At 48.2% G+C, this 15,296-nt stretch overlaps 1 protein-coding gene across 1 annotated transcript in view; it reads right to left on the bottom strand.

Moving 5' to 3' along the window:
- Nucleotides 1-15,296, bottom strand: part of PARVA (parvin alpha) — a 156,275-nt gene that overhangs the window by 8,058 nt on the left and 132,921 nt on the right. The window contains exons 7-12 of the mRNA XM_004050716.5: nt 13,455-13,513; nt 10,582-10,601; nt 8,757-8,818; nt 8,046-8,114; nt 4,405-4,506; nt 3,593-3,665 (exon numbers count right to left, since the gene is read on the bottom strand). Coding sequence (XP_004050764.4) covers nt 3,593-3,665; nt 4,405-4,506; nt 8,046-8,114; nt 8,757-8,818; nt 10,582-10,601; nt 13,455-13,513 — 385 coding nt within the window. The remainder of the gene's footprint in view (nt 1-3,592; nt 3,666-4,404; nt 4,507-8,045; nt 8,115-8,756; nt 8,819-10,581; nt 10,602-13,454; nt 13,514-15,296) is intronic.

Genomic DNA, 15,296 nt, shown 5'->3' with positions numbered 1-15,296 from the left:
CTATGAATGGAATTGCTAAGTCAAGGAGTGTGCTAACTTCCTATTACTGCTGTAGTAAATTAGCACACATTTGGTGGCCTAAAAACAACATAAATGTATTATCTCTGAATTCTAGAAATCAAAAGCCCCAAATCCATCTCACTGAGATAAAATCGCGGTGTCAGCACAGCTGCATTTTTTTCTGGAGGCTCTAAATGGAGATCCTTACACTTGTTCTTTCCAAGTGGGGGATGGAATAAGTTAGGTGGCCATAAGGCAGTTACTCATGTTCTAACCCTCTGGGGTTGCCTGCATTCTCTGGCTCATGGCCGTCTTCCATCCCCAAAGCCAGCAATGGTTGGGTGAGCCTTTCTTATGCTACATCACCCTCACACTCCTGCCTCCCACTTCGACTTATAATAAGGACCCCTGTGGTGACATTGGGACCACCTAGATAATGTCATCATCTCAAGACCCTAAATTTAATCACATCTGCAAAGTCCCTTTTGCCATGTAAGATAACACATGAACAGGTACTGAGGATTAGGACCTGGACGTTTTTGGCCGGGGGTGGAGACCACATTATTTTGGCAGGGGGTGCCTACCACATTATTTTATAGCGTATTACAAATCTTCAACTATGTTAGATGAGAACAAACTGTTTTCTACTTTCAGCTAAATAGGGACTGAATAAAAATAAAATGGTTCTAGCAATTTAGAACACCAGCAGTTTCTGTTGCTCTACATCCTTGCTAACACTTGGTATGATTAGAGTTTTAAATGTTTGTCACCATTGGCTTCTGTACACTATCTCCTAGGGGAATGGGGGAGTTGAACATTTTCCATGTTATCAGCCACTGACCAAGTCTTCCCCAAATGATGTGATCACCTGGAACTAAGCTGCCATCACCTGCTTGGTTTTTCAGCATTGCTTGCCATCTGGTCCCAGGTATGAGACTCCTTAAATTTTAGATATTTAGTCCTACAGACTTCAATCCTGCCTGGTACTAGATGTCTTCTGAGTCCCTGCCTGCCTGTTATTCTGGAGTCTTAACCATAATTGATGATGAGTCTACTTGAAAGGTGATAACAGGGTGGACATGTGCATTTGAAGACATGTGGCACGATGCCCTAAATAAAAAGCTGCCAGCTGCATGACAATATTTCTTTTTCTTTCCTTTTTTCTTTTCTTTGAGACAGGGTCTCACTTTGTTGCCCAGGCTGGAGTGCAGTGGTGCAACTTCCACCTCGCAGGCTCAAGCGATCCCTTCCACCTCAGCCTCCCGAGGAGCTGGGACCACAGGCATGTACCACTACACCTGGCTAATTTTTTTGTATTTTTTGTACAGGTGGGGTCTCACTATGTTGCCCAGGCTGGTCTCAAACTCCTGAGCTCAAGCCGTCTGCCCACCTTGGCCTCCCAAAGTGTTGGGATTACAGGTGTGAGCTTCCATGCCTGGCCATTATTTCAACTGCTCCACTGGTTAGGAACTTGATGCTAACCCTTGGCTTACACTAACTCAGGCACTAAACGGTCATGAAGCCTGGGCAGCAAGTCATCTCAGATACAAACCCAGTTTCTAGGGGATTTCAAGGCACAACAGAGCTTTGAGTGTTAAACAGCACAGCAGAGAATGCATTTTCCTGACCTTAAAAACATGTTGCCATGAAAAATGCCTCCACCACAACCAGTTTGATTTTGAAATGCCCTCAAAGAATTACCCACATTGGCACCCTTTGAAATGTCTGCATCATTTACTTCCAAATCTCACTTTCCAGGTAGAAGCATAAAAACCAGACGGAATGCTGGGATTCACTTCTTTCAAAGTACAATTTCATAAAACGCTATTTCCATTCCCCTTTACGTACTGGAAATTTGCAGCATGGGCATAATGCCCTGTGTCATAACAAATAAAACACGTGTTTTTCCATCCACATCAGTCTGTTAGTTTCACATTCAGCAACTTAATAATTGCAAAAAAGTATCACCTATATTCCAAAATATTCCTATAGATTGATTTATATTGGAAAAATTATCTGTCCCAAGGGAAAGAAATATCCCAGTTCTAAAATATCAGAAGTACTTCCAATCTGTAACCAGGAAGTTTCATATTAAGTGGTTGAAGAAAGTGGAAGCAAAATGATGGTCAGAACTTTCTCACTGTGTCTGTCCTCCCAGAAGCAGGGTGCTCATCATCTGCCCACAGAACAAGAAGAGTCCATTCCTAATGGCATTAGGAAGGCTGGAGTGGCCTTGCCAAAGAGAGAGCCCCAGGGGGACACCAGCCTTGCTAGAGGCCCTCCCCCAGGTCTCAGTTGACCAGGGGCTTAGGACAAGGTGGTAATAAATGAGAACAGGAGTTGACCTTTGTTGGCTAGAGTCAATAGATAACGAGTCTGGAAGGAGTCATGAGACAGGGTCCCCATTCCTCCCCAGGGGGGACTTTTGCTCATGCTGTCATTCTGTCTGGCATGCACACACTTCTCTCCTAGTCTCCATACACCAAAGCCCTACCTGGTCCTTATGGTTGAGCCCCACTGTCTCCATCAAACTGTTCCTCCCCCAAGACAGAAGTGGTATCACCTCCTCAGTCCTCACAGACTCTTCCTTGTACCTCTTTTGTAGCAGTTCCCATGACTGTCATTTCATTTTGCTAACTGGCTGCAACTTTTCTCTTCCCTGGTTGGCTACACGTGCCTTGAGGTTCAGGAAGGTCTTACCCCTCTTGTTATATCATGGTCTACAGGGTCTGAAGCCCACTAGACCAGGGCATGGCCCCCTCTAGGTGGGGGTTTGGATAGAGGAGCTCAGAGCAGAGGCAGGAAGGGGGCATGAGAGCCCACCATTCCTACTCCTCCACTTGCCTGTAAACTACCAGAAAAGTGCGAGCAAAAGGGCCATAGATGGCATTCTCAGTGTTCCCAGGGGACATATGCAGGAGATTATCTGCAACACAGTGGTGACCTGCCAGCTCTGGTGAAATGGAATACTTCAGTCAGTAAGGGGCAGAAAGCAAACATCCGTACCAAGACTACTAAGAGAAGTGTGCCTCCTCTGCTCACGAATGCACGTGTGCACTCCTAGCATGAGTATGCAAGGGCTGCAGAAGCACTTGTTCCTTCTGCATTTCCCCTCAGACTTATATTTACAACCCAAACCCCACAAATCATGGCCTGTCCTCAGACAGAGTCTGAGCAGGCAGAGCTCCACATCTGTAAGGAGAGAAGCAGTTTTGCTCAGCCCAGAACTGTCTGCGCTGCACCTTCACCCCGACTGGCGGGGACACAGCTCTTTGGCAGGTCAGCACCCTGTGCAGGGACAGGAAAACCTGGAAATTGGGCACAGGGCAGTTCCTGCAGCAGCAGTTCTGCTCGGTCCCTGATCCCCGCGATCCCATGCATGGCATGTGTGGGATTTCAGATTCTTTTCTTCCCCTGGCTGCACAGCTGGCAGCTCACAAAGGGTCTCTGAGACTGAGCAGCTGCACCGAGTCTCACCTTCCCCAGCAATGAAGGCTTCAGAAAATGCTTCCCTCTGCTACAAAATCTGAGTACTCATGTGCAGGGAGAGGGTCTCACTCTGTTGTCACAAACCCAGGAAAGAGCAAAGTACCTTCTGGCCGCGGTTTTGGCTTTTCCAACCCTCCATCTTGCATGAGCTCAAAGGCAAAGGAGACATTCAAGACCTGGCAAGAGAGATGCAGACAGCATGTACCATTGCACACCCAGGAGCCCCAGGACCTGGCCCTGGGAAGTGAAGGAGCCCAGCACTGTAGCCAGAGGGACAGAGGCTGAACTAATTTCAAGGAGAAATATGGCTACCAAAATGGGCAGGCCACCTGGAGCGTGAGCTAGCTGATCCTAGCTTGCTGTTGGGAGAAGCAGTCCTGGAGAAGCACAAAACTCCCTTCATATCCTACTGTGTTCCTGTGTAAACTGCCAGGACTTCAAATTGGGGGTGTCAGTGCACACGTCTGGAAGAATCAGATGGCAGGACATGTTCAACAGGCAGAGCAGGCTTTCTGCTGTGGACCAAATGCCTTTGTGTAGCGAGCAGGATGTGGCAGCCTACGAGAGGCCATCAGAACCAGGCTAAGCATGAGCCTCAGGTCTGACCAGCTTCACAGTCACTTTCCTTGTCATCTCTGGGGAGAGAGGAGGCTGGGCTGGGGCACTTGACAGGAACACAGGGCAGGGGACCAGGGCCAGGCTTCAGGGGAAGGGAAAGGCAGTCAGGGATGCCCAGTGGTCTGCAGGTAGCTCCTTCCCAGCTCAGCTCTTATAATGGGTCCCACCTCCAGGCACTGAAGACGTTGAGCAGAGGGGAAGCTTCTGCCTTTTTTCTGGATAGCCCCAGCATGGGTGTGGGCACATGAGTCAGGGGATGTGGGCTAGAGGGCCTCCCTTGATGTCCCTTCTCCTTACCTTCTGTTCAAAGCTGTCCGGGGTCAGGAAGAAGCTGTGCAGGGGCACAAAGTAGCCCTCCAGGAGCCCCATGAGCAGCACCAGGTACACCCCATCTGCAAACTGGAGGAAGAGCCAGGTGATGGCACTGGCCCCTGAGCCTCCCAGCCAATCCCCATCCAGGGGGCCCATCAACTTCTGTGCTATGCCACCTGAAGCCTACCACCCCAGCCAGGCTGCTAGCTGGGGGGTAGGGGCAGTGGCCCGAGACAAGGAGGTCTGCTCTGCCCCACGTCTGGCTGGCACAGGAGCCACAAGCCCAGGCCCTGATCTCAGCTGACCCAGCATTTACTGAACAGAGGCTGTGTACCAACTCCTGGTCTAGGCAAGGGGACCAGAGCATGGCGGGGGGTGGGGGGTGGGGGGTGGTCAGTGTGGCTCCTGCCCTGGAGGAGTACACAGTCTAATAGGGAAACTGGTGTGGGGGCAAGGCACAGCTGCTCTGATGGAAGGAAGCTCGCTGGCCTGAGTGAGGTTGAGAAAGGTCGCCCACAAGCACTGAAGACATCAGAGGAGTCTTCTGGAGGGGACAGAGCCTGAGTGGAGAGCTGAGGATGAGCAGGATTGGCTAGAGTGGGACAGAGGGAGGAGGGGGAGGTGATGTCCAAGGTGAATGGCATGAGGTTCCTGGGGAGATCTGTGCTTTCTGAACAGAGAAAGGACTAGTGTCACACAGGGCTGGGCATTCTTTCTCCCATCTCTCTTCAGTATTACAGCAGCAGAGTGCAGCTGTTATGAATGTGGGCTCTGGGGCCAGGCCTCCCAGGTGCAAATTCCAGCTCTCTCACCTACTAGCTATATGCCTTGGGCAAGTTATGTCACTTCTCTGTACTCATATGTCTTATCTGTAAAACAGGGATGGTAATAGAATAGTATCTACGTCACAGAGTTATCGTGAGGACTAAGCCAGTTAAATATGCAGAGAGGGCCTGTAAACTGCTAGGCATGTAGCATTGAATAAATATTAAATATTGCTATTACTGTCTGGGAGAACAACAAAGCAATCAGGACATGACTTACTTGCTCTTGCTGGCAAAAGCAGAACTATGTGCTGAGGGCCCTGGCAGGAGGCTTGCAGCCCGGTCCCTTCCTAGGCAGAAGAGGCCAGATTGGTTGGGAAACCAGGCCCAAGGGACAGGAGAGTCCCTCAGCTAAGTGCGGAGGCTGCTGGTGTTCTGCTCAGGGCTGGGTGAAGTGAGCATACACTGAGGGCTCAGGACAGGCTTGTGGAGGCCGGGGACGATGGACCTTGGGAGGAGTAGGGATTCCAGGTAGGGGGGATGGCCTAGCAAAGACATAGAGGTCAGATGCACATCCGACATTCTAGAACCCTTTCAAAGGAGGCTGGGCCACCAAATGTTTATGAGTGTATATAGCTGCTGGGGTTTACAGAAGGCCACATTTCTTGGAATCACCTTAGGAGCCCAGAGTCTGCTCAGAGAGCTTTCCAGGTAGCCAGCGAGCCGGGCTGCGGCTCAGCCGTCACTAAGGGCATAAGACCCTGAGCTTGGGCTTGCCTTAAGGCAGCTCCTGGCCGAGTGCGGTGGCTCATGCTTGTAATCGCGGCACTTTGGGAGGCTGAGGCAGGCGGATCGCTTGAGCTCAGGAGTTCAAGACTGGCCTGGGCAACATGGTGAAACCCTGTCTGTACTAAAAATACAAAAAAATTAACCGGGTATGGTGGTGCATGCCTGTAGTCCCAGCTGCCCAGGAGACTGGGGTGGGAGGATCACCTGAGCCTGGGAAGTTGAGGATGCAGTAAGCCGTGATTGTGCCACTGCACTCTAGCCTGCATGACAGGAGTAAGACCCTGTCTCAAAAACAAAAGGGTAGCTCCTCCCAGCTTCCATCCATCAGGCCTGCAACTCAGGTGGGAACGGCCTGAGCATGACTCACCCTAGGTGGACATGGAGAGCAGACCCCAGAGTCTGTCAAAATCAAGGCCCTTCTGGTGGGAGCTGAGCAACTGGGCTTCATTCAAGCTGTGGTGAGAAGGAGTTAGGAGTAAAAGAATCCAATCTGTGAGCTCAGGGGTGACCTTGGGTTAGGGTTGGGGTCATTCACAGCTCTGAGTGCCAGGCTTAGACTGCTCCTCACCTCCCATGGCTGGTTCCACTGACTTGGTAGGAATCGTAGATAAAACTGTAGAGACCCAAAGTGCTTGGCAGTGACCCCTGTCATAGCACTCCCTGCCCTTGAAAACGGAGCTGATCATTCCAGGGCCCATTCTAGCTCACTCAAGGAAGCGTCACTTTTCCAGAACATTCCTTATTTCCTACAAGAGTACATGAAGCTCATTTCACACAGTCTAGACACACTCAGGTGGAGCTCAGTGACAGGCTGGCATTTGTCTTTAAAATAAAAGGAGGTACCCAGATGACTGAAAGAGAAGTATAAGGCAGAAGCTCACCAAGAATGAAAGGAGGTGGGGAAACAGGATTCATCAGGCTCAAAATATCTCCCCAATAAAGATTAGTTAAGTATAAAGAGAGGAAAAATAACTTTATAATAGGGAAATCCGGTGAACACCATCCTAACCAAATAATCCAAGTTATCACTAGCAGTGGGACTAATGGACAGAGTGCCTCCTCCTGGGATGCCCCGGGAAGAACACAGCCTTACTTGGGGTGTGCTGTTAATGAAAATGCATGACCTGAATCTAATATGTGCAGAAAAGACAGTCTATAAACCAACTGGCCTGAACACTTCAAAAAGTGTCAATGCCACAACAAGAAAGGCCGAGGAGTTGTTCTACGTTAAAAAGAGACTAAAGAGACGTGACAAGTAAATGCAGCATGTGAGCAAACTGGACAACTGGCAAAATCTGAACAGAGTGTTTTTTCTAACCACATGATGTTGCCATTTTAGTAGGTTAAGAACAGTCAGCTGGGCGCGGTGGCTCATGCCTATAGTCCCAGCACTTTGGGAGGCCAAGGTGGGTGGATCACATGAGGTCTGAGTTTGAGACCAGCCTGACCAACATGGTGAAACCCCGTCTCTACTAAATACAAAAAATTAGCCGGGCTTGGTGGCGAATGCCTGTAATCCCAGCTACCTGGCAGGCTGAGGCAGGAGAATCGCTTGAACCTGGGAGGCAGAGGTTGCAGTGAGCCGAGATCTTGCCACTGCACTCCAGCCTGGGCAACAAGAGTGAAACTCTATCTCAAAAAACAAAACAAAACAAAAAACAAAAACAGTCGAATGTCAGCAATTTCATATGATTCAATCTAAACAGATTAATGTATTATGTTAAAACTGCCTGCCTTTGATAATTGTGTTGTGGTTACCTAAGAGAATGTGCTTGTTCTTGAGAGACATATGCTCAAGCATTTAGGGGTGCAGAGAAAGAGAGAGGTGTGGCCAAATATTAACAATCGGTGCATCCCAGTGAAGGCTATATGGGTATTCATTCTTGTAATTTTCATAATAAAAAGTTGGAAAAAATCCACAGAGACTCAGTCCACCCCTCAGAGTAGGACAGATTCCCATGCCCTCATCCCCCTCAGCTGGGAAAGCCCTCCTGGCCAAGTGTGGTGGGCCACTTGGAACAGGGGCTGTAGGGCAGGGCCCTGCCTCTACCTGTGCTGGGGTCTGTCACCCACCTGGGTTTCCAGTTCTGTGACCTCCAGGTTCAGTTTATTCAGGTGCTTGTTCACAAAAGTGATGAGTGTCTAAAAGAGAAGCAAAGCAGGCCCTAAGCTGGGGACTCGCACTAGTGCAGAAGCCTGCGGCTGCTCCGTGACTCCCGTGAGGGCGAGGGCGAGGGTGAGGGTGAAAGCAGGGGATCAGGCCCAGCCAAGAGCCCCGGGCCCAGGAGCTCTCTCTGCAAAGGCCCTTGACTGCACAGGGAGGGCCACAGGCTCGACTTTGCAGTCCCATACAACTCAGGGCGTGTAAGGAACAAGGAGGTCCCAAGAGGCCGAATGATAGGTGGAGTGTCTGAGCCAGTGTCTGGGTGGGGGAACTGAGATAAAATGATTCCACTGGATCTCTCCTTCCTGTCCCTTCTTCCACACAGGTGCCTAGGCCAGGGAGACAGGGAATTCTGTGAGGAGCGGGGAAGGCTGAGATTGCTGGGGTTAGCCTGGGTGGGAAGACAGGCTGTTCATGCTGATGGAGGGGAAAAGGCCCAGGTGCAACATCCAGTGAGGAACAGACAGGTACATGGATGGCAAGGGGGAAAGCCCTGTGTGTGCAGAGGTTAGGTGATGCCACCAGTTCTGGCAGGAAGCTCGCAAGCTGCAGGGATGGGTTTTCCCAATGTTCTGTTGCATCTCGCTTCCCTCTGTCCATCCCAGGCACCCCTTTCCCACCTTTTTCACCACATTCAGCTTGTCTGGGGCATGGTCGAACAAGGTGTCAAAGGCATCACGTTCTGAAAAAGAGGGAAACACAATGTGGAGCACAAGAGCCGATCCCTGGCAGGGAAGCCCACCTTGGGTCCCAGAGCCACGCGCCTCTCAAGGTCACAAGGTCAACTACCGATGGGAAGCCTCTGGGGTATAGACTGTGCTGGGAACTCTGGAATGTGATTTGGGGCTAAGATTTGGGGTGATTCTCACCCTGGGAGCCTGTGTCTGTGTCCATGCGTGTGTACATTATTGGACCGGGGCAGGCTCAGGGCTCTTTTAGGTAGTGTGACCCGGGATTAGTCATTTCCCTTCATTGTATTCCATTATATCCTAACTTAGCCATTGTTCAGGTGTTTCTGAACCTCTGTAGAGGGAGAATGTTATCCAAATATTAAATAATTTCACCCCCCAATTTTCAAAAACAGGAGACCCATGACAAACAAGCTGGCAGAGGGTACAGAGAAGAGGGCTGGGAGCCAGGGAGCTCCAGGATGGGATATGAGCTCTTCCTCTTAAGTGATCTAGGCCACTTCAACTCTTTGTGCCTTAGTTTCCTCTTCTATAAAATGTCATTTTAAAAATAACCCTCCCTCAGGTTTGTCATGAGGATGAAGTGTGAGAACAAGCATGTTGCGTGCTCTGTAAACTCTGACATGTTCTCCTGAAGTGAATAATTTTTAGCATGATTGAAATATTTCAAAATATTACCCACAGTAAATATCAGGATCATAGAAAATAGCAAAGCCATGCTCCCTGCAGGGATTCTCCTTGCTGCAGCCTCCGTGTTCTCAGAACCGAGAGGTGACACAGTGGAAGGGATCTGACTCAGGAAAGGAGAAGGGTCTCCAAGGTGAACCTGGGGCTGGGAGGGTGCGAGGCTCTGAGGCCTGCCTTTTCCAACTCTGGCACCAGTGGGTAAATCTGAGACTACCAGGAAGGGGATGGTGATCCCTAACATTCATGGACTTCATAAACAAACAAACCCAGTCGTGATAAATGGAAGAGATAAGAGCTGCGATGAGGGAAGAAAGAGAAGACAGTCTCTAGAAGGACAGAGTGGGGAGAGGGGACAGTCCTTGTGTTCATGCATGTCTTCCTTTATTTCCACGAGACAATTAGAGCAAAACTGCCCTGAAAATGCCCAGGACCCATCCAGACGCCTCGGGCAAGCTAATGAATCTTTCTGGGCTACAGGTCTCTCATCTCTAAAATGAGGATAATTACAGTAAATATTTCAGTGGGATGTTATGAGCATTAGATGATTTAATACCTAGAAATATTTTAGCATACTTCCTAGGACATAGTAAATGCTCAAAACATTTTTTTCTGAGGACACTTTTGGTTCTTTTTGATTGTTGTTTATCCATCTGCACACCTATCACCCACTAAATAAGCACTTGCAAGTAGTGCACTGGCAAGAATAATAAACTCGGAGTTAAGTGCCGGATAAACCAAGATCATAATCTCCTCCTTCATCCTTGGGCTGTGGGGTCCCAGGGGGTGTAATCGTGGCTTCATGTGTTTACTGTGAACATCAATAGCTACAAAAGTGCTTTGTAAATGGCAAGGTCAATGGCCTGATAACTTTCAAGACAACTGTGCAGGTGTAGGTAGTCTTCTTCCCGCCAGTAAGCTGTCCCTCCCAACCCAATTGGCCATGTCACCCAGGCTGGTGAAGACATATATCCAGGTGACAAGCTGAGAGCCTGTTCCTCCCAGCTGCTGCAGAATTAACTAAAGCCCCAGTGCAGCCACCAGTGCCAGAGGACAATCTTATGTGACTTACCATGCCTCCCGGAAAGAGCCCTGGAGGAAAAAGAGAAAGAAAATAGTGTGACTCTTCTCTTGTCCCTTATAAGAGGCCAGTCCTCTGAAAGGACACTCCATCACTGCTGGAAGCCCACCCCATGCTGCCTGCCACCCACCTGCCCTTGGTTGAGGAGCTCAAAAAGCCTCCTTCCATTGGCATTGTATTCTGCACGGCCTCCAATTATTGAGACTTTACCACATTACCACCCATTTTCCCCCCTCTGTTACACCCATATAGTGGTGTAATGCAAAGCCTGGCATAGTGATGCCTAAAGAATCACTTTTTGCCTTAAATAAAATCATATCATTGCCTGCAGTTAAAGAATATTGGACTCAGGGGCTGAAGATTTCCAACCAGAAAATCTTAGAATTCTTACGAGTGAGCTCAAGCAACCCCTCAATGCAGAATTTTACTGCCTAGGTTGCTGTGGGCAGGTCAGCTTTGTCTCTCTCCTGTCCACCCTGTAGTACCCACCAAGATGTACCTGCCATTGACCCAGGGTAGGTTTTCTCAAAGAGTGCGGGAACTGGAACCACACTCATAGCAGAGAAGCAGCATAGTATCAAGAGCACAAGCTTTAAAGACAGATCATTGAGGTTTAAATTGCACTGAGTGATTTTTTTGCTGTGTGACTGATATGGTTTGGCTGTGTCCCTACCCAAATCTCAACTTGAACTGTATCTCCCAGAATTCCTACGTGTTGTGGGAGGGACCCAGGGGGAGGTAATTGAATCATAGGGACTGGTCTTTCCCATACTATTCTCATGATAATGAATAATTCTCATGAGATCCGATGGGTTTATCAGGATTTCCTCTTTTGCTTCTTCCTCATTTTCTCTGCCACCACCATGTAAGAAGAGCCTTTTGCCTCCTGCCATGATTCTGAGGCCTCCCCGGCCATGTGGAACTGTAAGTCCAATTAAACCATTTTTCATTCCCAGTTTCGGGTATGTCTTTGAAGTGTGAAAAAAAACTCATACAGTGACCTTGGGCAAGTTAATGAACCTTTCTGGGCACCAGGTCTCTCATCTCTAAAATGAAGATAATTATGGTAAATACTTCAATCAGATGTTGTGATTATTAAATGATTTAATATCTAGAAATATTTTAGCATAATTCCTAGTACGTAGTAAATGCTCAAAACACTTTTTTCCAAATACACTTTTGGTTCTCATAATGATTATTATATTGGTTTATCCATCAGCACACCTGTCACCCACTAAGTGAGCACTTGCAAGTAGTGCACTGGAAAGAATAATGAACTTGGAGTTAAGTGCTGGATAAACCAAGGGCACAGTCTCCTTCCTCACCCTTGGGCTGTGGGGTTTTAGGGGGTGTAATCATGGCTTCATGTGTTTACTATCAATATCAATAGATAGGAAAGTGTCCCATAAATTGTACTGTGTTGTCATTATTAGGACATTGCATCCATGTTTATGTCTTTGTGGCAGAGAGAGGGACCATAGAAAGCATAACATGCATCCGAGAGATTGTTCAATAATCTGAAACTTCACACTCCCTGGTTTGGGAGTTTCTCCCAGGCCATGCTCCTCTCTGCTCTGTCGTCTTCTTTCCCAGAGGTGAAATAGTGGGCACAGGCAAGCCCAGCATAGGAGAGGGGTGGTGGGCGGTGGGACAGTGAGGAATTCTCCTTTCCCAACAGGCCTGGCACCTCCCATCCCTCACAGAACCAAGGCCAAGGTGTGCCCTATAGATCAGTTGACCCTTCAGCTACCAAGACTGGCCTCTGAGGTGATACAGAGGCTGCTTGATGGGGTCTCTATAGGCCATAAACAGGGCATCTTGGGAAAGGCCACTTTACATCTCTGGCCCCTAGTCTCGACCTGGAATGCCCACGCCCCTTAGTCCTTGTTAAGCCATGTACACAATGTGATCTAGACGGGCAGTGCCCCAGACTCCTGTCAGCCATGGCTGGGCAGAGGGCAGGAACCTCCTAGAGACTGGATGGGCTTGGCAGGTACGGGTCAGCTGTGCTGGAGAAAAGATGGAACAGCAGCTACAGAGGGCAAGGGAACGAAGTCACAGCTGTGACCACAATAAATCTTTCCTACCTCTCTGGGTGGGGAAACTGAGGTCAGAGAGGTTAAGGGACTCACGTGGTGAGTAAGTGGCAGAGCCTGTATTTGAACTCAAGTTGGGTTGGCTTAGCAGCCTCTGCTCTTTGCACTATGCCGCTCTTGTTCAAGGGGGACTCAGAGAAAAGTCTGGGGAGCAGGGGATGCTGAAAGCTAACTGCCTGACTTTGCATGGGGCCAGGGTTCAGTTCTCGGGATCACAAACTCACCCCACACTATGAATTTTTTTTCTGCTTGAGGAGAAAACTCCTGTTCCCCATGGCAAAATTTTGATAGGTTCTGATATCCCAATTTCTAAAAATAAATGAAAAAAAAAAAACCCATCCCAAACCAAAAGACAAATCTAAGGTAGAGAGGCTTTCTGGGTCATGGCACATGACCAAATCAGATTCAGAAAAGGAAGAAAAACGTCCTTTTGAAGGTTAACAATTTAAATTCAACCCAGTGTTTATGGCATGACGATGTCATGCTGGGTTGGCTTTTTTTGGGCACACTTTTTCCTGGAGTGGCACAAAATTAGAATTTTTCAATCACTGCTAATTCCGTCTCCCTACTTCCCCACCCAAGTTTGTACCTTAAGCATTGAGAGGCATGTTTTGAATGCATGGAAAAGGCTAAACTATAATCATTGGCTGAAGTCTAATCCCTCCTGCAATCCCAATAAATGAAAACTAAATATCAGCAAATGGATGAATTTCAGAGAAACATCTGTGTTCCATTACAGAATCGCTGGCAACAATGGTGTTGACATACTCTGTGTTACCAGTTATTTCCTCTTGGATTTGCCGAGACTGGAGGATTCCTTCTCGTTTCTGAAATGGGGGTGGGGAAAGGGGTTGGGAGGAGAAGAGAAAACTATGCTTTAGAAAAATACAGAAACACTGATGAGCATTCCTGATAATGAGAAAGTTACTGGTGTTTAAGAAATGCACCCAAGATAAGATAATGCTGGAAGTGAAAGGAGGTCCTGATTTTCAGGGACTGGACTGAACCATTAGGACGCAAGTGCAATTAGTGTTTAGCCCAAACAAGTAGGCTGTTTCTTGGATGGTGAATCTTTCCTTTCTTTATTGGAAGACATTCTGCTGGAAGCAAACTGTTTGCCTCCTGGAGTAATCCACGATAAACCAAATGGAAATGAAGGCCAGGGTGTGTCTGCCCTCCAGCTGGGGCCACAGAGGGAAGCTGAGAAACACATTTAACTGGGGGGCTGGGTGGAGGAACTGAGGCCAACTCAGAATTCAGACAAGAGGCAGAGGGTTTTTTTTTTTTTTTAACTGATAAATATGGGAGCTTTTAAATAAGTAGTAAGTCCTCACTCAGGTAACTAGCTTATTCTCTGAGAAAAGGTTAAGCATGTTAGAAACTCGTCCGTCTGTCCGTCCGTCCATCCATCCATCCATCCATCCATCCATCCATCTGTCCACACTTCTCCCATCAACTTATCCTCTTTCTTGTTTATTTCATTAATCAGTGCCTTCTATGTACGAGGCCCTGTGCTGGAGTTAGAACAAATACTATGGAGTATATGATATAGTTTCTGCCCTTGAGGAGCTAAAGTCAATCGGGATAGACGAAGTAGACACCTGAGAATGGTTTCCCCAAAACAGTCCTGGTTTATCCCTGATGTCCCAGCATATTAGTAAGATTCCCTTTCATCTCAAAAGTGTTATGAATCATAGATTACGTGGTCACCCTCGGCACAAAGTGCTGAACGCAGGCCAGGAGCAAGCACTTAGCTAGAATGGTCAGAGAAACCTTCCAAGGGGAGGGGGCCCTGGAGCTGAACACTGAGAAGGGGTTATTTCAATGGGAGGAATGGCCCCAGCCAAGAGGCAGAGGCAGGACGCACAAATGTGTTCCAGAGGCCATCCAGGGGAGGGCAGCTGCCATCAGTCAGGGGGCAGCTCTGAGTGCCAGTTTGGAGGGTTTAAAAAGCACTGTGTGGGCATGGGAGCTGACGAAGGAGGTAATGTTGGGGTGCAGGAAGACTTTCTGATGGGTGTGAGGAGGGAGATTCATTCTACTACGTCCCTCCACCACCAGCACCAGACACCTGGAGGATGCTGTGACATAGCAAGCGATTGACCAAGCAAATGCATCTTCCCCAAGGCTGAGATGAGTGTGAAGAAGGAAGGAGCCTCTGAACTTGGGTGGCTCATCTGAGCCCTGCCTTCTTGAGCCTCCTGCCCAAAGTTCCACAGAACCCAGCGTCCTTGCAAAATACTTTTACAGAAGAAAGGAAGAACTGGATAAGGCCAAGAGTCTATCTGGCTTAGATTAAGAATGGACTAATCAAAACAAAAAAGGAGGTAAAAGAAAAAAAAAATCTATCATTTAAAGAGGACCAGGTGAAGATAAATCAGGACTTCTTTCCACATGCAGTTTCAACACAGGCAGTGTTTTCATGTGGGGTTAATGGAATCTGTGTCCTTGTCCTGCATGGCCATTCATAGACATAAAACCTCATCTCCAACTTTATGCAAAATTAAATGCTTCTGCATAGAATGGAAAAGAAATCTGGGTTCAATAACCCCTCACACAGCATCCTGATTCACCTCCACCCATTATTTGTTCCCTAAAGAGTTCTCCCTG

Source organism: Gorilla gorilla, chromosome 9 (assembly GCF_029281585.2).
Source record: "Gorilla gorilla gorilla isolate KB3781 chromosome 9, NHGRI_mGorGor1-v2.1_pri, whole genome shotgun sequence".
NCBI classification, from domain to species: domain Eukaryota; kingdom Metazoa; phylum Chordata; class Mammalia; order Primates; family Hominidae; genus Gorilla; species Gorilla gorilla.
Note: the sequence above shows the minus strand (reverse complement) of the source record. Positions and strands in the feature narration are given on the sequence as shown.